Below are 24,519 nucleotides of genomic sequence, written 5' to 3'. Positions count from 1 at the left end.
AGCAAGGAAAATGTTCGGTGAGATTATTGGGCTGATCTGAAATATTGTATGTTGAAAGGGAAAAAATAATGGAGTTAAAAACACAAAAAGCAGCACTTCTTCTTTGTGTGGAATATTTGTGTAGCGTACATCTGCACTATAGTTTAGCATTTTTAACTGCATGGAAGCATATATCAAATTGATTATTAGTTGGAAAGGCAACACAAAAACAAATGAAAACTGATTAAAAGTGTATAATTAAGGGGAGAGCAGTAGAAACATTGTATCTGTTGTATTATGAATTAATTATGTGTGTTTTAGAATGACTGGAAGGCTCACCGTCCAGCATTATTTTTATCAACACTTTTTGTAATATAAAGCCGAATTTTCAGCAGCCATTACTTCAGTCATCAGTGTCACATGATCCTTCAGATATCATTTGAATATGTGATTAATTTGGTGCTTGAGACTTAAGGAATCTTTGATGAATCTAAAGTTTAAAACAACAAATTGAAATCTCACATAAAATGTATAAATGTGTTTACTCTTATTTGATCATTTTTAATACATCCTTGCAACAACAAAAAAAATATTATCTTAAAAAATATGTGATGTATCGATTTTTTAATGTTAATACAAATTTCTTCCTTTTCTTTCATAGCCAAACTCGTCAGTCAAGAATCCTTTAACAACTTTACCAACAACAACATGGGTAACCCACGGCTGTCTCCATTAGCCAGTTTGACGGTCGTGCTTCCTCTGGCTCAGATCAAGCAGCCGATGACCTTGGGCACCATCACCAAGCGCACCGGGTGGGTTTCTACACACTATTAAAACAATTGAAGGCATTGGTATGAGCCTTTTAATGTTATATCACAATACAAATCAATGATTTATTAATAATTTTAAATGAATTGAATTCAAAATGAAATGCAAGACAAATCCTCAACTCTTTAAAAATCGTAACTGTGAAACTGAAACGTTTCTATTTAACTATGAAAATGAAATGCTAATACTTGAGGCTATATTCCGATTGGATAAGTAGTCTGCTACTTATTTGACCTACTGGCTTGTTTTCTGCTTATAATCAACTTTTTTAAATTTGACATTTGGCGTGCTATCACTTCAAGCCAAGAAGATGTCTCAATGGAAATGACATTGTCATTTTAAGGCACAGGGTACTTAATATAAATCATATCTTAAAACATATTGGTTTATGCCATCTGATAGACCGGTTCTAAACAACTATTTAGAAAGTTATATTTTGCTGCAGACCAGGCTGCATTGTCAGTTGTTAAGCAGTTTAGCATAATGTTATTGTTATGAGTCTCTGGGCATGTCAAGACCATGAATGCTCCAGCCGTCACTGGTGATAGCATTTCTCATTTGCGAGAACGGTGTCGTGGATTTGAAAGATGACAGGAGTTTGCATGAACTCTTGACTCGAGCTGAAGCACTTAAGTGTCCTCAAACCGTCATTTGCCAGATGATTGCCTGAATTTACACAAACATGCAAACCTGCTTTCTCCCGCATCTGGATCTTTGCTGTACTCGGTCGTTAGTTCCCAAGCCAGATGCATTACAATCACTGGACACAGCATGCGGTCGCCCTCCATGTAACATGAACACGCCGGTAAAGACTGGTTGCCATATCAATGACTGCAGTGCGCATTTACATACTGACTAAACATAATTATGACTTATTGCAATTGTTTATTTTTATTTAAATGCAAAGTTTGAATGGGAAATTCACTAACGAAACTTTAAATAGGGAGATTTATACAAGGCCCTGCAGCTCATTGTCATGCAGAACACTTTGCGCTGTGGTTGTTTTAAGGGCTCTCGCTGATCTAGTTTGATTTGATGAGTCGTCAAGGGTGCATCAGTTTGAAGTTTGAATAATTCAGCCTTTGCGTTTGGTTTAGTTTCTAGCTTTGGGGACCTACCTCATATGCTCTCAGTGTCCATTAAAACTGCCTTTTTCAACAGACATGCTGAGTCCAAGGCTGTACATTGTGACAGAGTAGACGTTACTGTCCTCGAGTCCACTACCATTTCATCTCTTATCTTTCTCTCCTTAGCTGAGGCTAGCATATGTGGCGGCAGACAAGAGATGTCCTATGTTGTGCTGAACCGTGTTGTGTGTCTATGTGTATGGCAGTCAGTCAGCTGTTTCCCTGCACCCACCTGTCTCTGCTCATATTTTCTTTGCCCATCAACATGCCCAAAAAACTCTGCCCTCAGATGTTCAGCACTCAGAGCTGTGGCTGGGGAATGGCAGAGGACCTGGGCACCACATGGGAGATTGTCTTCTTTACAGACAGAGTCTATGTAAAAATGCAACTAGACGTTTGGCATCGTGGCTGAATCAAAAAAACCTGGGTCGGGAGGAAAGCAGGTTAAAACGTTTTTTTTTTTTTTTTTAACAGTTCTGTCCAAGTGAGTCATATTGGGCATTAACACAGTGTTGATTTGAGTGCCTTTTAGTGGAAGGGGTGTTAAAGGGTTAGTTCACCCAAAAATGAAAATTAGCCCATGTTTTACTCGCCCTCAAAGCATTCTAGGTGTATATGACTTTCTTCTTTCAGCCGAATCCAATCAGAGTTATATTAAAAATTATCCTTGCTCTTCCAAGCTTTAGAATGGAAGTATGTGGTTGTTTTTGTTCAGTCCAAAAGTAACCAGAATAAAGCGCACGCATTCATAATAAAACGTGCTTCACACAGCTCCTGTAGTGAATCGATGCATTTTAGTAAGAAAAATATCCATATTTAAAATATTATAAATACTTTTTTTCTCACTTCTGCTGCATCACTTTTCTCACATCACGCACACGCCAGTGAGAAGTGACTTTTGCGGAAGCGCGGCTGAGAGACTTGTTTAATTTGATTCCTACTTTTTGATTACGATTCATTTTGGTATATTTCAATTATAATGTTCATTTTGCTCACATATGCTCACAAATAAAAAAAAAAAGTCTTTGTTAATGCTTTATACAGGGTTTTAGACTGATTCTGACTGATCTGACTTGTCATTTTGAACTATCAAAAATAATTGACTGATATTCAGGAATCAGGCTACAGGTTTTCAATTATTTTTGTATGAAATGTATACTGGTATTATATTTTTTTTTTATAAATTAACTTTTATTGATAACAATCTCAATGTTAATAATTTTATGCACTTTTGCCTTTTTTTATTTACATTTTTTGTATTATTAAATATTATGTTTTAAAAATGTATTAAATTTGTTGGTGCCCATATCCTTGTGGTTAGTGCGTCATCATATAGTACAACTGCGTTCATGGCAGCCCAAGTTCGAATCCTGCTTCAAGGCCCTTTGCTGATCCTGCTCCGCTCTCTCCTCCCAGTGTTTCCTGTCAGCTCTCCACTGTCCTCTAACAATAAAGGCATAAAAAGCCCATAAATATAACTTTTAAATTTTTTTTTTAATTTAATTCAATTTTAGTTTATTGTAATTTTAGTACTTCAACTTATTTTATTTCAATTAGGTGGCAAGGCAACCGTTCCAATTGTATTTTTTAATGTAATATGTTTATTTATGCATTTTGTATTTCAGCTTTATTTCAGTTCATAGTTCACAGAAATTATTATTATTAATTATTATTTTATTTAGTTTTCTTATACAGCATAAATTTGATCAGCAAACATCCTCCAAAAAGGACATAAACAGTACGGTACAGACAAATATGCAAAAATAAAAGGAAACAGAAGAGTATTAATGGTCAGCGAGGTAAATATCTTTGATACAAGCAAGGTCAGTAACAGAATCTATTTTAATAGTTTTTTAATTATTTTTATAATTACAATGCTGTTTTTGATTTGCATTATGTTTTTCTGCGTTTTTCTAGGTACTTGAGTAGAGCATTTCGTGTTTACCTTGAATTTTTTTTTTTTTTTAGTCTGTAAACAAGTCCAATGGAGCAGGACACAATAAATACAAAAGCTCCAACCATTATTCCCCAGTTTCAGACTTTTAGATCTTTTATTCCAGTGTATTCGGTATTAATACTCATGTAATATTTTACTCTCTAAAAGCTCTTGTCCTGAGAAGTGTCTGGCCCTCTCTGGGGAAACAGCATTGTGAGTCTTGCATTGTCTTACTGTACTGTGCAATTTCAGGAGCTGTGTCACCATGTGACCTTCTTTTTCTGTGAACCACTTTAGCTGTTCTCCTGATTTCAGCTGTCAAATCAACCAGAGCAATGACTTCTGATATCAGCCCTGTTGACTTCATCTCCCCTTTTCCATGTGTATGCTAAGTGATGAGTAACCTTTCAGCGGAGTAACCTCCTATTGTTCTTTAATTCCTCCTCCAGAGTCTCTTAATCAGCCAGCTTAGTGCCGTTTTTAGATGGTTTACTTGAATATTGATATAGTTGGATTGTATTGATGGTGCTAAAAGGATGTGAATCCCACAGATGCTTATCATGTTTTGGATCTCTGTTTTGGTGTCTTATTCCTGTCTTGAAATACTGACTATAACAGGGAATAGCATTCTACTGTGGGCTTTGAAGAAGCGAAAAACATAATAGATCATCTTTCTTGCAGTGGTGTGTGGTGGACTTGAAAACAATGAGATACCCGAGCACCTTGAGGTTTTATTTAGTCCCATGCAAATTCCTGTTTCAGTTCCATTTGATGTCGACTACACACACAATAACAAACACTGTCATATTATCATGCATTTTGATACCTGATGTTTGGGAATTTCTTTTGTGGGTGATTATACCAAATCGTTTTGATGACATGTATTTTAGAATTAATAAAGTTTTTGACTGAATTATAATTGATTTATTATTTTTTACTTCTAAAAACTGTACAGTTAACATAATTTTACTGTAAAACTAAATTAAATTTAATGTTTAGTTGGATCTTTTACAATTTTTTACCCTGTATATAGTACTGGAACTTACTGTTAGCCTGTTAACTGTTTTTTTTGGTTAAAATTACACTAATTTTTACAGTGTACTTAAAAATATAATATAATATAATATAATATATATATATATATATATATATATATATAAATGGTGCTCTTTTCTTATTCAACAGAGTGTGATTGTGTGTGTTGCTTGATGGCTGGATCTGACATCACAGATGTGGTAGGCTTAGTGTAATACATGAATTGAGCTTCTTTTGGGCCATTGTCTCATAATGCTGTAATGACTGTATGAATAGCTTAAAGAGCTCCGGTGCTACCCAGCCATGTGACATGTCACATTGTAAGCATTTGCTGAAATCACCTTATTTTAATGCCTTTGGATCTGCAGCATTAAGCTCACGGAAAGAAGAGAGATAAACGTGTGAAAGATTATTCTGCTGAAGTGGGGTTGTTGCCCTCAGTGCCCACTGGCTTTCATCATATGACTTCTTGCTTCCTGTTAACAGGCTTTTTTTTCTGTAAACATTTCTCAGGAATAAGGACCGGCAAAGCACTCTACGGATTTGGATGAAATCTGCTTTTTCACTTGCTTTTTATGTTATTGTTATGGTTTGCAGTCAGGTCTGATATTATTAGAAGTGCACGAGCATGTCCTGTGATAGATAGTACTGTGCTGTCCTACTTATTTCAATGCAAATGTGTCCCTTAATCTTTGATAGACATCTCACAGTCGCACACCAAACACCAAACTGATCATCATTGCTGCTAAACAAACCCAGGTTTAACATGTTTCCGTCTCCATGGGAACACATTCATTTAGCAGTGGAGTCCATCCATTTTCACAGCTGGATATTTGTTGAGTCCATTCAGCTGAAGTGTCTCACTCTGTGCCACTTGAGACGCAACTAAGCAACCCACCGGTTGGATTGTTTAGCTTAGGCCATGATGTTAGAGTATCTTAAGTCCTGTGTGCGAATATGATTCATTCATTATTCAGAATGTCAAACACAATAGCAATTATAAGTTAAACTCCGCCTGACCATCACCCATCTCCCTTGTCATGATTTGTTTGATCTGGGAAAATCTTCACAATAGCTGTTTGCCAATGAGAAAGATTCAGTATCTGTATAAAACTGTAAGGTTTTGTTTCAACGACAGTGATTCACCCCTACTGAATAGTAAACTCATCCAAAGGGCTGCAGAGTGTATGACTTCTTTTGCCAGAGTTGGATTTCATGTCCTTTTTATTGCTTTTGGGAAACACTATTGGCTGTAAAATGTTTACGGTCATCCATTGCTCTGGCTGTAGATCAGGGAACCACTTTTCCTTTCTACTAACCCTTCAGCATAAAACAGCATCTTCCACAGCATCTTACTTCAATTAAACCACTATTGAACTTCTTTTGAACTGTCAGACTGGAAGAAACTGACCTCATGTCTCCCATGTCCCTCCTAAATACCACCAATAGAGTTTACGTTTGATGAGAATGGAGTTGTATTATTGCTATTTTGATCTGGTCTAGTAGTAAAAATGTTAAAACCCGCTATTTTTATGGCTTTTTAACTAATGTATCATTCAACGGTAAACTGTTTGCCCAGTCAAATCAATAATAATGCTTTTCCCATCTATCTCTGTGTATCTGTCCCTTCATGAAGACCCTACCTCTTTGGGGCTGGATGTTTTTCCATTAAAACTCCATGGTGAGTTTTTCCAATTCACTCCCAGCATGCTTTGTCCTTGCTTCAGCAAAATACTGCGTTCATTCCATCTTTCATTCGTTTATTCTTTAGTTTATTCTAACTCGCTGTGGGGAGAACCAAAGGATGTGCTTTTTATTGTTCCTTTTTTTTGTTCTGTTTCTGTATGTGGATTTGCTGATTGGCTTTTGTGTATTTATTGTAATCGCTAACTTTGTGTTACAATGTTGCCTGTTGAAAAAGTATTGTACATCAAGATCCACTGTGAGAGGAATGTTAGTGAATTATTATATTTTGTTGGTCATAAGCATGTCTTTAGACATCAGCTTGGCATTTAAGTTAGGCAGTGTCGTTAAATTCATGGGAGAGAGAAAAGAGTTTTTGTTCTAGAGTTCATCACAAAATATTATGTTTTGCTACGTTAGAAAACATCAGAGCTCTGTTTGTCAGTCCATCCTGCGGTTTAAACGAATCTTCCCTTCAAAGTGATCGTTCCGATCTTGCTTCGGTTTTTCCCAAACTGACAACAGAAATTGTTTATTCAAAAATGTTTTTCTGTTCACATTCATATTGTTGTCGTTATGATTTTATTGACTGGTGACATTTGGAATAAGGATGAAAAAAATTATTGGTGTGCCGCACACCGCTTTTGCCGATGGTTTAGTCAGATGTGTGCAGTGTGGTTGCAGTCATTCATCTTCTTCACCCTTTAATTTGATGTGACAATTTTATTTGGACAATGCATAATCATTGGCTTGAGTGTATATGGAGAAAAACAGAGAGGTTTTTATTAGATGCAAACTCAGAATGTTACTTTACTATCAAAGGGTGGGGGTTATTATTGAAGCAATGCATGATTTTGCTGCAAATAATAAAGTATTAACAGGTAAGAGTTATGGATGAAAATGTTCTATGTGTATATATACAGCTTCACAGATTGAATCTCAGCAAAATGGACTTCCCTGTGTCCCTCGCCCCCAAATATGAATCACACGTGTGGCTGTCCTTCCTCTGGCTTGGGTTTCAGCTTTTGTTGTGGTCTCCTCACATACGTTTTAATTAGATATTTTTCCTGAGCCGCTGTACTATGATCTCAGACGTGTTTCAAAGCCTTATCATTAATATGATAAATCTTAATATTCCCCATAGCTTCCTCTTGACTGGGCTAGGCACATTAATGTGGGACACAACTGGAGCTCCGCTTTTCATCAGAATAATATGATTGATTTAGATGTTGTATTAAAAGTGAATTAGTTTTTCCTTTTAGAGAAGTGAACAGTGTGTTTAATATCACATGGAAGTATTAAGGCAATCATCAAGTGTTCCAAAACAAAACACTCCCACGCAGGAACAAGATGGAAAATTGCAGCTCAAATACAAATGGCGGAACATGAGATTTTACTATAAACAGCTCAGGAGACATAAAGTAAATTATATTTAAAGTGCCCCTATTATGGATTATGAAAGGTTCATATTTTGGTTTTGGGAGTCCCCAACAACAGGTTGACATGTATGCAAGGTTAAAAAAAAACTTTCATTGTCTAATGATATGCATTTATTTTTACCTTATTCACTCTACGATTCATTTTTCCAAACCCCTCCTTTGATGCTAATCTGTGGTGATTGGTCGATTTCATTTTCATTTCATCATGCCTGTAATGCCTGCTAAAGCAGCATTTGTGAGTTCAGTGCTGCTTTGTTTACAGTGTTACCGGAGAAACGGCTATTTTTACCGCTCCAAAAGCAGCACCTAGTGGCAAAGAATGAATTTGCATTTTCATTCACACCTTCGCGAAAATTGACTGATGGTCGAGTTTTCCCGGGTCTGCGTGCCAACAAGTGGGCAGGCAATATGCTAATGTTTCATTATGATGTTAACATGAAACGCCTTGGGATTTGTTTTAAAAACGACTCAATTTAATGATTCAGAGTCTACTTTTTTTTTCTTGAGAGATGGCTTTATACACGGTGCACTTTCAGATTTTAAACTTGGATGTTTTCATTCACTTAGAGCTATACACACTGCATTAAAGCTAATTTTCAAAAATCCTTAATAGTGGCACTTTAAATCAATAGTGGATTCAGAAAAAGAGTAAAAAGAGTAAATAATATGCAGTTTCAGCTTCCTTTTTTCCCCTAATGCTGTGTTCACACCAAACGTGAATAGAGCGTCTGGCGCGAATGATTTCAATGTTAAGTCAATGCAAAGGTGTGTTTACGCGCGTCTGGAAGTCTCGCGGCACGAATGAGACATTTAGCGCGGCGTGGGAGATGCGAATTCGCCTCATTCGCACGTCTAGTTCGCGCGAATGACGCAAATGATGCGAATTCGCGTCTACCGCCCGAGTTGAACAATTTTAACTCTGCCGTCAATTCGTGCCGCGTTAACCAATCAGGAGCCTGCTCAGGAGTCACTCATTCAACATGGAGGAATGACTGATGTTGTCAGTGAACAGTCAACCGGAGCTTTATGACACAAGTATCACACACAAGTTCATATTTCAGGAATAAAAAGGACCTCGCTTTGAAGAATGTACACATAGAAGAATACACATTTAACTTTTGAGTCACGTACACGTTTATCAACCCGCGGCCTTCCCGCTGTTTTTTACAACTATTTTCCCCCTAATATAGCCTACAGCTACTTTTCACTAACAAGATAATGCGTTTATTCAGAGGACATATGCAGGAAAAAGTGGAAAAGCCCTGAGTGTTCGATCAACATCAGCTATCTTGCAAACAGACAACCGCTAGCACTTGCCCCTCCCACAAACTAGACACGGTAGACGCGAATTTGACGCTCTATTCACGTTTGGTGTGAACACAGCATAAGAATCAGAATCGTCAAAAAAAAAAAAAAAAAGATACAACTTGAGACAATTGACTTTTTAGTCAGTCATTAGATGTATAAAAATAAAACCAGAATGTTTTTGATTATACATTATGCTAAATGTAAATTTCTGCATGGAGAAAATCGTGTATTTTCCTTTCCCGAACTGACTTGTATGCTCTGTTTTCAAGATAACAGAGAGATCCTGTGTAGTTCAGGAAAGGTTTTGATTGATGTAGGTTATGAAACTGTGAAACTTTTTTCCTTCTTTTAATTTTGAAAGTGTCATCCAATCAGAACGAAAAAAGTTCAACCATCACAAACCTCGAAACCTGGCAGCTCATTATTACCAGACAGCTGCGCTCACACCTGGGGAACACATATTTTCTGGCATCTATCTAAAGAAAAGGGAAATCATGCCGAATCAGGCACCTTCCTCAACGATATCCCAATGAGCTGGAACGCTGGAAATGGAGGGGAAAAGTTTCTGTTTCTCTCTTAGCGTTTGATGCCGGCCTCCCAAATGGCTACCACAGTGTGTGTGGACCGTGGCCGTGTGCCCGAGCCGTGTCCGAGGAAAAGCTGCTGTGAGATAATAAATGTGACGTTGAAAGAAATGTCTGCATTCTGCACGACCCTTTCATGAGTGCTGTAACACCGGCCCCGCTGGCTGATGTACAACGACCATATGGTCAGCTTGTCACGGCAAGACCCCTGATAAGTTCAAATGAGATCCGTGCTTCTTTATGTCGTTTAAAGCCTGCCATTGCATTTGTTTGAAAGCAAATGGGGGGCCGCCTTCCCCCCGATGGCGCCTCATCTGTGGCCGGGACTGTAATGTGGCTGGGCTTTGATGGTGGACATCACAGATTGAATTATGCACTTGAGGAAAAGCTATTAGCTCACGTCAAGAGTCCTCATATGTTAAATAAAAAAGTGGAAATGACATGCAAGGAGTCTTTTCAGTGAATTAGATCGAGAGAGAGAGGAATAAACACTCCAGAAGCAGAAGGAAAATGCCAATAGGGGGAAGACGAAATTGGCTTCTGTTTAGTAACGTCTGTCTTCCCTTCTCCTCCATCTCACTAAATATGTTTATGTTTCATAATTTATTGATTTTCGGATACATTTTTATGTAAGCCTCTTCCCATGCCAATATTTATTTAGAATAATCAGTTCGCTCAAATGGCCGGCTGAATCACTGCAGCTTGAGTCATACTAGCCACTTTAAGTGAGACCCAGAGGAAAAGAGTGATTTCAAATACAGACAAACTCCAGCGGCCACTTCAAGGAAATTCAGATGCAGTGCAAGTTTAAAGTACACTCAAGTAAGAACTTGTTGACCAAATAATCTGCTGACCAAAGCCTCTTCAAAGAGCTCTTACTATAGTTGGCCATCTTCCGTCCTGCCACTAGCAGATGAGCGCTCAAAGTTATGCAGCTTTTTAACTCAGACTGACTCTGTGCAGTGTTTTTGGTCTCATCATCATTACTGGCATGACATTATATACCTTTGAAAGAATATTTCCAGATTTATTCTGCAAAGCACTTAGAAACAGATACAATTTCCTTTCCGATTTGCGGCAGACAGTGTCAGCCTGTGATTTCCGAGGAATAAATGTTTAGTCACACTGAGGTTGGTTTGGTTTTGTTATTAAGAACATCTGTGCGCCCATCCTTTACAGTTTTCCTTCAAGAGAGTGCATCAGCTCCTCCAAACATAAAAAGCCAGTTCTTCACCTGCATCCCAGCCTGGAAAACTGTTAAGTGCGTTTACTTCCCTCGCTGCCTTGAACTCTGCGGTGGGGCGGTAAGGATTTGAATGCTCCTTTGAGCTATGCTCAGTGTTTTTCTCTACGGTCAGTTATGGCCAGGGCAAAGGAAGCGGGCATTTCTAAAGATTTGAGGTTATCAAAATGTCTGCTGTCTTCTCTCCTCGTTATCCCACTTGGGATTCCTGGTTTTATTAGAGGGAGAAATAGGAAAGCGTGCACCTCACTGTGCTCTGCTCTTCAAATCCTATGGCCGGCTGAGTGTGTTTGTTTAGTGCTGTGTCCCCTGTTCTACACTCACAGACAGCAAGACGTTCTCAGCTGCTCAAGCCAAGGCGATATACTGACAAACCGCTCATATCTCCCCATCAGCGTAGATGTTTAGTTATTCGCTTCACCTCCGTCCAACACCAATAAACACGTGCCAATATCTCTCCCTGCTTTTCTGTACTGTTCTGTCTTTTTTGTCTTTAGTCCTTCCCAACCACCAAACCTCGCCTAGTGTCGGCTAAACAAAGATGTCAACATCACTCCTCATCCTGAGAGTAATTTACGACTTGATGACAGTTTTAAGGGAAATGACAGAGTGAGAGTGCAGCTCAGCAACAGGTCACTCAACACCTATTAGTGTAATGCAAGGCTGGAAGAGTCCCGGTTCAAACACTGGACAATTCATCCACATTAACTCTCAGTCCAGACTCCACGGTCTTCAACAATTTCATTACAATCGGCAGTTTTGTTTTGCAGTTATCTTCCCTTTTAGTCCGTAATGACTAGGGCTTTCAATCGATTTCATATTTGTATTGAATGAATTACATGATATACTGACAAATTAATCAAATTTATAGCAATTAATCATATATATCAGGGGTTTGCAAACTAAAAGTCAGTGTCTGCGGCCAATGGAACATTTCTGGGATTAAATATTAACTTTAAATAGTATTGTACAACAAAATGTAATTAAATTGAAGATGTTCTTCAGGTTAATGCGCATTATTGATATTTTTTCCAGATAAAATATGAATCATTTGATTTTTAAATATTTTTTTTTTAAATACATTTTTTAATACATTTTAGAAGAAGAAAATACTGAAAAGATGCATCAAAAGATTGCTTCAGAAAGAAGTATGTTGTTTAATTTCTCACTGTTTTTTTATTTATTATTATTTATAATTTTGTGCATTGAGGACTTTGTATTTAGGATACCGTGTCAAGTACTTCATCCATTCTTTTTGCTCTTTATATATGTTTTTGAATGCACAAATGTGTTCTGTGAGAATAGCACATTTTGTGGCGTAAGTGTGGTTTGAGATGCATTGCTTATACTTACAGCTGAGGATTCACTGAATTGTTCTGATGTTATTTTTTTTACATACAGGTTAGGGAGTATGCGTAATTATTATTATTATTTATTTATATATATTTTTTTTGATGTGTTAAATTGAAATTTCTAATCATTTATTTGGCTGTCTCCCATTCACATCCATTTGTGTGTATTTGAGTGTGTATGTCTGCATGGCTGATGGTATCTGAAGTGTTGTTCTGTGTGAAACAGCCAGTATTCAGTGTTTTGGGAATCTCTTGTATGTTTGAGATACGGAGGGCAGGTTTTTACAGTGCGGGAGTCAGACGGTAACACCACATGGTTTCTGTGACTCCTTATCTCTCAGCTCATGAGCCTTTTTCTCCTTGGCTTTTTCAAAAACTTACTGACGTAAAGAATAATTCAATAGGCCCTAATAATTTTTCTCAAATGCCAAGACTAAAGTGAGGACTTCCAAAGCAGCTTAAAAGCTTCCATTTGAAGCCGTTTTATAAGCAAATGACAGCCATTATGTGGTATCTGTATAGACTCTTGGAGTGTATATGTATGTGTTGAGCTTTAACAACGTCATTATATTCACTGAACAGAAATATAAAAGATCAGTTAGTGGTTTTCTGGTTTTGACAACTGCGGAAAGATTGTGCTTGCTAAATAAAAGTTAAAGTGGTTATGTTATCCAATACAAGCGAAGTGAAATTAAATGCCTCTCCAAAACATTTTTAATAATATGTGTTTGACTGCAAATTTAAAGACATTTTCTTGTTAACATATTTATACATTAACATATTATAAACTGTCTTTCAGATTACACTTAAAAATCTTAAAACACAAAGAAAATGGCAGTGAGATAATAAGCAAAATAAAGTCTTTTGTGTTTTTTTACTTGCATGAAGTATGAATGTGTGATTGTGTTATGTTTATTGTTTACAAGCCCAGTATTTTGTTAGTGGATGTGCAATTTTTGTCTGAAACTCTTGAGAGATTTCATTCATATGCAGGACATATTGTCTTGATTCTTAACATCCCAACTGTGTCTCTTTTCTTGTCTCTAATGTGACTTTAATTTTCCTGTTTAACTCCTGATGCCAATCACCCAAAACTGACTGACTCTTTCTTTCTTTCTTTCTTTCTTTCTTTCTTTCTTTCTTTCTTTCTCTCTCACTCTCTTCTCTATATTCTTATTCTCATTTGTGACTCTTAATTTTTTTTTATTTTTTTGAAGCAAATCGAAGCCACCTCCCCAGATCTCTCCCAGTAAGTCCATTGGTGGAGAGTTCTGTGTGGCTGCAGTCTTCGCCTCCTTCCGCTCTTGGTTCATCACCAACCCCACCATGAAGAGAGAGAAAGGTCTGACAGGCTTTCAACCTCCAGTACATAATTTTTAAGCTTTAGATAAATTAAGTGGTTTAAATATTGATGAAAAATAGATTTTTTTTATTTCATATATATATATATATTGTATATATATATATATTGTATATACTGTATATATGTGTGTGTGTGTGTATATATAGATATAGATATGTTTATGTATATATGATTAAACAGTACAGACCAAAAGTTTGGAAACATTACTATTTTTAATGTTTTTGAAAGAAGTTTCTTCTGCTCATCAAACCTGCATTTATTTGATCAAAAATACAGAAAAAAATTTAATATTGTGATATATTATTACAATTTAAAATAATTGTTTTTAGATGTATTATACTTTAAATGATCATTTATTTCTGTGATGCAAAGCTGAATTTTTAGGATCATTATCACATGATCCTTTAGAAATCATTCTAATATGATGATTCATTATCAAAGTTGGAAACAGTTCTGCTGCTTAATATTTTTTCAGAACATGTGATACTTTTTAGGACACTTTGATGAATAAAAAGTAAAAAATAAAAAAAAAGCTATGTTTTTAAAATATAAATATTTTGTAATAATAATATACACTATTGGTCAGTAATTTGGGGTCAGTAATTTTTTTTTTCTTTTTTTTTTATAAAATCAATACTTTTATTCAGCAAGGATGTGTTAAATTGATAAAAAGTGATAGTAAAGAAAATATATTATTAGAATATATATTATTAGAATTTTTATTTTTATTTTGAATAAATGCAGTTAAACCTTTTAAAAAGTTTAAAATTTAACCTTTTATTCATCAAATATATTAGACAGCAGAACTGTTTCCAACACTCATAATAAATCAGAATATTAGAATGATTTCTAAATGATCATGTGATAGACTGGATGTTACATGTGACACTGAAGGCTGGAGTAATGATGCTGAAAATTCAGCTTTGCATCACAGGAATAAATTATTTTTTTAAAGTATATTCAAATAGAAAACTATTATTTTAAGTTGTAATAATATTTCACAATATTACTGTTTTTTCTGTATTTTTGATCAAATAAACGCAGGCTTGATGAGCAGAAGAAACTTCTTTCAAAAACATTAAAAATAGTAATGTTTCCAAACTTTTGGTCTGTACTGTATGTATACATGTATATATATATATATATATATATATATATATATATATATATATACACACACACACACACACACACACACACATATATATATATATATATATATATATATATATATATATATATATATAAATATATATATATATATAAATATATATATATAAATATATATTTAAATATGTGAGTGTGACTGTGCATAGTATGTATTATACTTTAATTAATATGTTATTATATTCTGTTTATTTATTATTTGTTAAAAGCTCTGGCATATATTTTGTTTATTTCTTTGATCTTTTAAGTGGTACCAGATGGAATTGCAAAATCTGTTCCGCAAAATCCACAAAAATATTCTGAGGTCATGTTCGAAACCAAAATCTTTAAGCACTTGTTCTTGACTTTTCTTCCCTGTTAGATCAGTCTCGGCAGGCTGTCGTTGAATCACTGTACATCCTGAGTTGCTACGGAAATCTTGTGGAGCATGTGCTGGAACCTCGTCCAATCAGCACGGCGCAAAAGATAGGCGACGACACGCCTCTGGAGCTGAACACCTGTCCAAGAGCCTGTTGGAATCTTGCCAGGTGTTGCCCCGGGGCTCTCAGCACCACACCTATTTACCTGCTTTTACACTTCACCTTCAGTCCAAAAGAAGCACCTGACACGACCCACTGCGGTCATATCATTTACATAAAACAACTTATATGGCGCCTTAATGAGGGCAAGCAAATGATTAACGTCACGGTTTGTCACCGACCCAGACGCTGAGCTCAGTCATAATGCAATAAATCTTGTGACCGAAGAAAATGGAAACAGGCAGGGGTTGCTCTCAGAATGGCTTTCTGATCTGATTGTACATGTTAAATGATTGTATGTACTCAGCTGTATAGCTTGTGCGGCCCACATGAGACGGGAGAAATGGAAGGTCCGTCGGGCTGTGGAGAGTTTTGAGTCCATTATAGCTCAGCTGGAGACTGTTATATACATCTGGCCCTTTGATATGCGCTTCCTAAATTGATTTCTATGTTTGTTTTGAGTAGGACACCACAGTGGAATGAGCTACAACCACCTTTCAACAGCAACCACCCCTTGGTGCTAGCCTCAGACTTCATGCAGTACTATCAATACCTCCTGGCTGGATGTAAGTATGTCCGTCTCACTGGAGATGTTTGTTTTTAACCCTTATTTGTGCACCAGTACACAAGAAACATAAACAGTAGACTCAGTCTTTCTTGTCTGCATGTTCTTATTAAACAGTCGCAGAGATAAACCCCTTCAGTTTGACGTAGCAGTTGGTGAAGTGCTTTTCTTTCTTGAGTGCTGTTGTGAAACAGGGCTTTGTCACTCTCTGGTTCATCCGTGCCCTGAGACTCATCATAGCGCCAAATTAACCCAGTGTTCAGATTAAACCAATTAGTGTGGTTTTAAACTCATGTAATTTAATAACAAGTGCAGAGAGAGCGCGAGTACTTTGGGTTGACGTATGAAAGGCAAGAGAATGCAACTCGAGGGCAGAAGGCTCACGGATGACCACACATCTAATATATCTTGAATAAGTGAGCATTGTTGCGTTAGCTGGATAATCATAAACATTAATGAGTAATTTGCTGTCTGGGTCCTTCAGGCCAGGCTTCACATTTCTTCTCTGCCACTAAAGCCCAAGTGCTCTAGGCCTAACGGGTAGAATATTCTCTGGAAGTCGGTCTAATCACCATGCATGTGTCAGAGTGATGAAATAGCCGTGCTTGAATGGTCATGGCAACGGCTCGCCATGGATGCGGTCCACCAGGGGGCAAAGAAAGGCATAATGAGCTTGTTCAGTGCATTAACGTTAATGTCTAATTAAAATAAGCACCGTGCACTTCTGTTACAGCTGAACTTCACCAACCTGATACTCAGAAGAGTATGTGCATATGAATGTGGCTGTGTTTGCCTTGCGCCCACAGCCCTCAATGTGCTGGGCAGCCCACGACGTGCTACCTTTGATTGCTTACTGCATTGTGTTACACCATGAGCAGCAACCACTGACGTATCCAGTGTGTGTGGATTATGGTTTTCCAGTATTCTTTTTCTTTTTTGCTGCCAAGTATTATGTTTTTTTAAATGTAAATTTTTTTCATATATGAATATTCTTTGTAAAGGTACAGTATGCAGTTTTCGCCGCTAGAGGGCGCATATTCAAAACAAACAAAGAAACAAAGGCGTAGTTTGATGATGCTGTGAGTGAGTGTGGAATCATGGGAGTTGTCGTCTTTATCCCCACAGCCGATGCAATGCATGGGACTCGGGCAGAAATCATGTTCATGGTTGAGCTATTGATTTATTAATGTAGTAGAATGAAGCAGGGTGAGGCTGAAAGCCGCGGAAGTGAAATGAGGCTGCTGAACCAGCTTGACACTCGGCTCGAAAGCAGCGGAGCTTTTATTATGCCACAGTCGACTGCTTCCACTCCTTCCGGTTATGCGTATGTAGGGGGAAAAGCAGCGCTGTTTAGTAAAGTTATGCTATAATGCTACTCTGTGCGGTCGTCACTTGTCTAATAAAACACACAACATATTAAATACGTCTTTGGTGTTTCAGAAAAATCGAGGGGTTATGACATCATTGGCAGGCAACACAATGACACTATGGATAGGGATGGGTATCGTTAAGGTTTTAACGGTATTACTACTCTTACCGATACTGCTTAACGGTCCGGTACTTTAACGGTATTCTTATCGGTACTTTGTGTTGTGTCAGGCAGTTGAAAACTTTGCATTTCTCTGTCTGCACATAATGCACTTTTGAAAGATGCTTTGACAGATTGCTTGTGTTTCCGCCCTTACATGCAAAAATTTTGTTGCATTTAGGACAACCAGCGTTGTCTGCATCAACTCTAGTGAAGTATAACCACACTTTGGAATGTTTTGCTGTCTCCTCCATCGTCACTCTTTGTATTAAGCGGGAGTTTTCGTACTATAAGGGGCCATTCACATATCACATATTTATTGCTTTTGTATTAGTTGTTTGAAGAGTAAAAAAAAATTGGTCGGTCTCAACGCAAAATTTACAATCGGCAAGTCGGTCGGACTAATAGCAAAAAAAAATAAAAAATTGAGTCAGTCCTAAATTGACCGGGTTGGTAGGGTTACGGCAAACTATAATATTTTTAAGGATGGCCTTATATGATATTTTTGTAATGTTGCCCACTCCTTCTCTACGTGTCGCGTCGCGACCGCGTCACTTCCATTATGAGCGCGCATACCGCGAGCCTACATTTATAATAACGAACTTGAGCGCGCAAAAGACGCGATATGTGAACGGCCCCTTATGCGTGTGTGTGCGCCGCGCTCGTTCTTGTTGTGTGTGTGTGTGACTGACAGACAGCCTCCGCGGCGCGCATGAGAGATCTCACAGACAAACGTCTTAATAATATCGCAAATTAGAAATGTTTGGTAAGATAAAATGTGCACGATAACATTATTAAGCTAATCTCTTCGCCATCATCACTCTTTATTATTAAGCGGGAGTTTTCGTACTGTGTGCGTGTGTCGCGCTCGTTGTGGTGTGTGTGTATGTGACTGACAGACAGCCTCCGCGGAGCGCGTGAGAGATCTCGCAGATCTCACAGAAAAAAGGTCTTAATATGATCGCACATTAGAAATGTTTGGTGAGATAAAATGTGCACGATAACATTATTAAGCAAAAATACATAGTACATAATTTTTTTTCCTCCAGTACCGAAAGCAGAACCGATAGCGTCAGATCTTACTGATACTACGGTCTTTCATAATTTAGCCCCGGGGCCAGTTTAATACCGGGTTTCGGTACCCATCCCTAACTATGGACATGGTCCATGCCACTAGTTAAAATTTATTATTTTTCTGGATTTAAGCATTTTTCGAAGTGTTTGTGTGTGTGTGTGTGTATAATTTTTGTCATTTTTGTCAATTTCACTCTAAAATGGCATGTAATTTTAGTAGATGAAAATAGCATTTTTGTTCAAAAAGTGCAAAATGTAACCAAATATTCATATATTTTGTATATGAATTTAAACATGTTTTAACAGGACATTATTGACTATGTTTGGGTTATTTAAACACTATTTTAAACTATTTTTAGATTTATTTTAGATAGTCTCTTTTTATTAACATTTAACATTAACATTTACACATCTGATTACAGCATCCACTGGTGTTTTTTAGTGTTACACTGTGTGTGTGTGTGTGTGTGTGTGTGTGTGTGTGTGTGTGTGTATATATATATATTTTTTTTTTTCTTTAGGTATCAAGCATAAAGAAGCCATAGCTAGGCGTTAATGTTATCAGGCTGTCATTTTCTTTGTAATTACTTTGTAAAAGGCCACTTTGAAAGGGGAGAATACTAAGAAAGATGGTGGAAGAGAGCTGGAGATAGCAGAGGGGCATCAGTAGCAGACCATTTCCAGGCTCAGAAAGGGGCGGATTGCATGCCTTTACCCTCAAACTATGAGGACTTGCAGCGAGCAGGGCTCTGTGATTGACAGCTCTGGTCTTGCTTCTAGATTGGATGACCTGGCTGATTAAAAATGCAGCATGTGGACGGTAGGGTCAGAGGAGCTGGAGCCTGCACGACTGGTGATAAAAGCAACCGTGGCGCCACTTCTTGGTCGCTATCTCCACCTGTCCATCTGCCCAGCCTTTGGCAGCACTCGGGAAGGGGAGCATTACCCAGCCACTGCTGATGATACCCAGATGATGGGCAGATAACAAGGACACGCTGGCCCAGCGAAGCTCCTTCGGTCCAACTGAACGCGCTCAGGGAATCCTCAGCTTGCGACATTAGCTGTCGTTGAGCAGAGAGAGTGGCGGCTGTGTGTCTGAGAGCTCTCTAATGAATGAGCCCAGATTTCTTAAGGAAAGGTGCAAAGGTTCGGTTCATATCTGCAGGAAGGTGCAGCCCATCACCCTTACAACTTACACGCTGCTTTTATTTAGCATAATCTTTCATTGTATTTTTGGAACACAGTCGAATACACTTAAATGCCTCTGGGATTGTATATAACTATCTTCCGAGTATACTAAATAGATAATTTAATGAATCTTTTTCTTTTTTTTAAAGTGACAGAGTAGGAAAAAAATAACAGTAGTAATAGCAGAAACATCTGATGCAAGGGTTTATAAGCCAAACCTGAGTCCACAATTCTTCTTGCAACTTATTTAACTGTTTAATAAACAGTTTAATGTATAAAAAAGTGGCCTTATACAGTATTAATTTTTACCATGGAATAACCAATAAAAAATAAATATTAACTTTATTTACAAATTTAGTACTATATATATATATATATATATATATATATATATATATGTGTGTGTGTGTGTGTGTGTGTGTGTGTGTGTGTGTGTGTGTGTGTGTGTATACATGTATGTATATGTATGTGTGTGTGTGTATATAGTACTAAATTTGTAGTACTAAATATAGTACTACAAAAATATATAAATAAATACAAAAATTAATATACAGATTTGATTGGTTTCAGAAGAAATTTTATTAAAATGGATTAAATAATTAATTGGCATTATTTATTTATATTTATTTCTGGGTAATATGGGGAAAAATAACAGCAGTACCACAATTCTTCACACACTCCTGTTTATGTGCATTAAAAGCGGCCTTAGACTTCATGCATTGAAGTAAAAATAATTATGAATGAATGAATGAATAAAAAATGTATACATTACTAAATAATACATATTTACATATTCACGTTTTCTTTTTCGCTTTTTTATATAATGATGGAAAAAAATACATATAAAAACAGTTTTTTCTATGGTTTTAGTAACATTAGTATTAGTATACATATTGATTTGTTTGTGTTTTAAATCAAATCATTTAAAATGAGAAGTCCTCATATTTTCCAAGGTAGTATGAGGGGAAATATCTACACTAAAAGCAACAACATTAACAAAACCCAGTCTGGCTTTTGTTTCCAGGTGTCAGTGCATACACCGTTATGCACCTGAACAAACATTATTTAACTGAAAGCTCGTTTGTACATGGCTTGTGTGTTGGTGGCCAAAGCAAATTTGTAACCAGGCTGTGACTGTGATTCTGAGGGCTTATGCGGTCAGGGTCTGTTTCCTGTCCTTATTCTGTTGCTCACACTCGGTAACTCACAACAGATAAACTGCTCTTAACAGTCCAGGAGCCCTCGACCTCTTAAGCCAGGCCATTATGAACCCACTGTAACCTGATCTACAGAGCCAGCTACTGTTCTTACGCTTCAATTATTTATTAGTCAACACTTATTGTCCCCCTGGGCTTTCGAAGGAGGGGAGGAGGAAGGCCAGAGCTTGATTGTGTTTAAGAGGTAACATGGTCTTGCTCTGTTCGGACCCATCAGAGGTCAGTAAGTCACTCTACGATTTATGTCCGCATAATGCAGCTTGCTGGGATAGCGGACACCGTGCTCTGGCAGTGGTTAGTGCTACTGTGATTGAGTGGGATGGATAGCGAGCAGATTTCTCCTTCAAGTGGAGCTGTTGGTGTATTTGTTACTCACACAGTAGTGACTGCACCATGAACCTGGCAGGAACACCTCATCAAGTGTGTCTGAACACCTGGTGTGTGAGCAGTTATGTCTGCGAGACAGATCGAGAGAAGAAGAGGCAACGAGAGCGACGGGCTCCTTGTGTCCTCCAGATGAGGACTTGACATCTTTATTATTCACTGCTGTATTATGTACATTTGTAACAAAGGCAAGTGTTTGCCTGGAGGTGGGGAGGGAAACTACTGATTGTGCACATTAGTCTGAATACTTGGCGCCTGCTTAGTGAAGCCTCCAAGTGCTCCATCTGTCACTGCCCGTGCTGTCTTTGCCGCTGACAGCTCTGCACTCTTTTATCTGTTCTGCTGTTGCTCACATACCAAAACATAATGTGAACATTTTTGCTGGCTTTCCACAGCCCAAAAATTTCAATTACTAAGTGGGTGTTTTATTGATGCTTTTATGCAAAGTGCACTTCTTACAGAGTCAACATAATTTGCTGTTTACTCTGTATTGTTAGCAAGGTAACCTATATTATATTATATTATATTATATTATATTATATTATATTATATTATATTATATTATATTATATTATATTATATTATATTATATTATATTATATTATATTATATTATATTATATTATATTATATTATATTATTCTTGAGAATATTTTAATATTAATTTATATTTATATGAATAAATAAATATTACAGATAGATAGATAGATAGATCTAAAATATATATTTTGGTACATAACTATTTATTATTTTCTCTGTCTTTGCAGTGGCTCCTCCTGGCAGCCCTGGCCCCATTACCCGACATGAGTCTTATGACAGCCTGGCATCCGATCACAGTGGCCAGGAAGATGAAGAATGGCTCTCACAGGTGAGTGTTAATGCAGTAGAATTGTTGCTGGTTTAAGTCATAAATAATTTCTTACCCCATTGTCAGCTGTGCTGACCCATCTTGGATCTGATCACATTTTTATCCCCCCCACCTTTTGTCATCCAAAATATTATGCATGATTGTCCGATTTGTTAGAAAACACTTTATTTATTTATTTATTTTTTTGTATTACTTTAGTATTATTTATATACAGTAAGACTGTAGTTTTTTGAATTAGTTTTTTTTTTTTTTTTACTTATTAATCATTTATCTTAAACTCATTGAGTTTTAGCAATTTTATGTGATTTTGTAATTTTATTAGTTGTTTTTAAATTTTTATGTCTAATATTTATATTTTATTTTATTTCATCTTTATTTTAACAAACCGTTTTAATAGAGTTATTATGTTAAAACTATCTATCCATCCACACATTTACAGAGGAATCCAAAAGTCTAAGTACATTAGTAAAAATGGTTATTTTAAATTAAAAATGATATTATCAGCATAACCATTTAAATAAAAAGTTTAATCGGAAGGAAATAATATAAATTTCAATATTTCCTAGTGTTCTGCTTAATAACAACAACACTTGAGTGCAGATGTAGTCCGAATATTTCATAAATATGTATTTCACATCATGAAATATTTCAGTTTAAATCTTTCAAAATCTCAAAACTTTTATTTCCCATTTTGAAATAAGGTTCAAAATCCCAGATTTACAATGTGGTCTGAAACTTTTGTATGTTTTATGATCTAATACTCTGGGGGTTGTGCAGATGCAGCATGTCCAGCATGTGTGTGGCCTGACCAGCCCCAGCCAAAGCTCTTAAACCTTAAGGTTGTTAATGCACCAGCGTTAGCGACTGCATACATCCCCCATCACATCCCGCCTGCCTAATGACACCATTAACACTTGCAGCGACAGCTATTGGCTAAACACAGCCTAAACCCTGTTGATGGCTCTATTTATCTGCTTTATATGTGATTGCAATTAGTTTGCTTGTCTGTTATGTGTTATGGCAACATAGCATAAAAAACACAGTTCTCTGTGAGTGCTATGGCAGCAGGCTGTGTGTAATAATAAGTGCTGTCAGTGTGAGGCGGCCACAATATGGCGGGCTCAAGGCAAAGTGCAGAAAGAGTGCAGAGGGGGGCAACATCTGGTCATGGCCCCCACGAAAGCAGAAAAAAGCCAACACCGCATCTGTTTCTCTCAGGGCTGTGCAACACCGTTGTTGTTAACTGCAGAGAAAAAAACACACATACCGCTGGCCTCATTTACACAGATGTGACAGGAAGAGGACAGAAGAGTTGACCCCACGCCATGCTCTTTCAGAAAAGATGGAGAAATCAAGAGGAGAGAGGGATGCTTGCTGGATGGACGGTCGTCTTCTCCACTTCTCCCTCTCTCTTGCTTCATGATGTCAGTGTTTTTCTGTGCCATGTTAATGCGGTCCACTGGGGAGGAAGAGTGGCGTCTGTCTAACCCCCCTTCCCTTCCCCAGATTTGATACTGCTGGTCAAAAACAGACGCTTGTCCACACGTTGTGTGTGTGTGTGTGTTTCTTTGTGCATATTTGAACTGTTGGTGTCACAACAACCCCAGTTTAAGACTCCATATAGAGGGAATTATATCCATTTTTTTTTTTTTTTGAATGTTTTTATTTTATTTTATTTGATATTAGTGCTGTTAAACGATTAATCGCATCCAAAATAAAAGTTTTTGTTTGCATAATATATGTGTGTTCTGTGTTTATTTATGTATATACAGTACAGACCAAAAGTTTGGACACACCTTCTCATTCAAAGAGTTTTCTTTATTTTCATGACTATGAAAATTGTAGATTCACACTGAAGGCATCAAAACTATGAATTAACACATGTGGAATTATATATGGAATTATATACATAACAAAAAAGTGTGAAACAACTGAAAATATGTGATATTCTAAGTTCTTCAAAGTAGCCACCTTTTGCTTTGATTACTGCTTTGCACACTCTTGGCATTCTCTTGATGAGCTTCAAGAGGTAGTCACCTGAAATGGTCTTCCAACAGTCTTGAAGGAGTTCCCCGAGAGATGCTTAGCACTTGTTGGCCCTTTTGCCTTCTGTCTGCGGTCCAGCTCACCCCAA

The 24,519-nt window shown here is 37.1% G+C and overlaps 1 protein-coding gene across 5 annotated transcripts in view; it reads left to right on the top strand.

Annotated features, from left to right (window-relative positions):
• bcas3 (BCAS3 microtubule associated cell migration factor) overlaps positions 1-24,519 on the top strand; it is a 224,824-nt gene that overhangs the window by 63,363 nt on the left and 136,942 nt on the right. For 3 of the 5 annotated variants that reach the window (XM_059514288.1, XM_059514287.1, XM_059514291.1), the window contains exons 16-21: positions 641-791; positions 6,542-6,586; positions 13,732-13,856; positions 15,406-15,571; positions 16,028-16,128; positions 22,285-22,385. In XM_059514288.1, the coding sequence (XP_059370271.1) occupies positions 641-791; positions 6,542-6,586; positions 13,732-13,856; positions 15,406-15,571; positions 16,028-16,128; positions 22,285-22,385 (689 nt within the window). The remainder of the gene's footprint in view (positions 1-640; positions 792-6,541; positions 6,587-13,731; positions 13,857-15,405; positions 15,572-16,027; positions 16,129-22,284; positions 22,386-24,519) is intronic. The other 2 variants (XM_059514290.1, XM_059514289.1) reach the window with 1 other exon arrangement.

The sequence above is a fragment of the Carassius carassius genome, chromosome 28, assembly GCF_963082965.1.
Source record: "Carassius carassius chromosome 28, fCarCar2.1, whole genome shotgun sequence".
In the NCBI taxonomy this organism is placed as follows: domain Eukaryota; kingdom Metazoa; phylum Chordata; class Actinopteri; order Cypriniformes; family Cyprinidae; genus Carassius; species Carassius carassius.
Note: the sequence above shows the minus strand (reverse complement) of the source record. Positions and strands in the feature narration are given on the sequence as shown.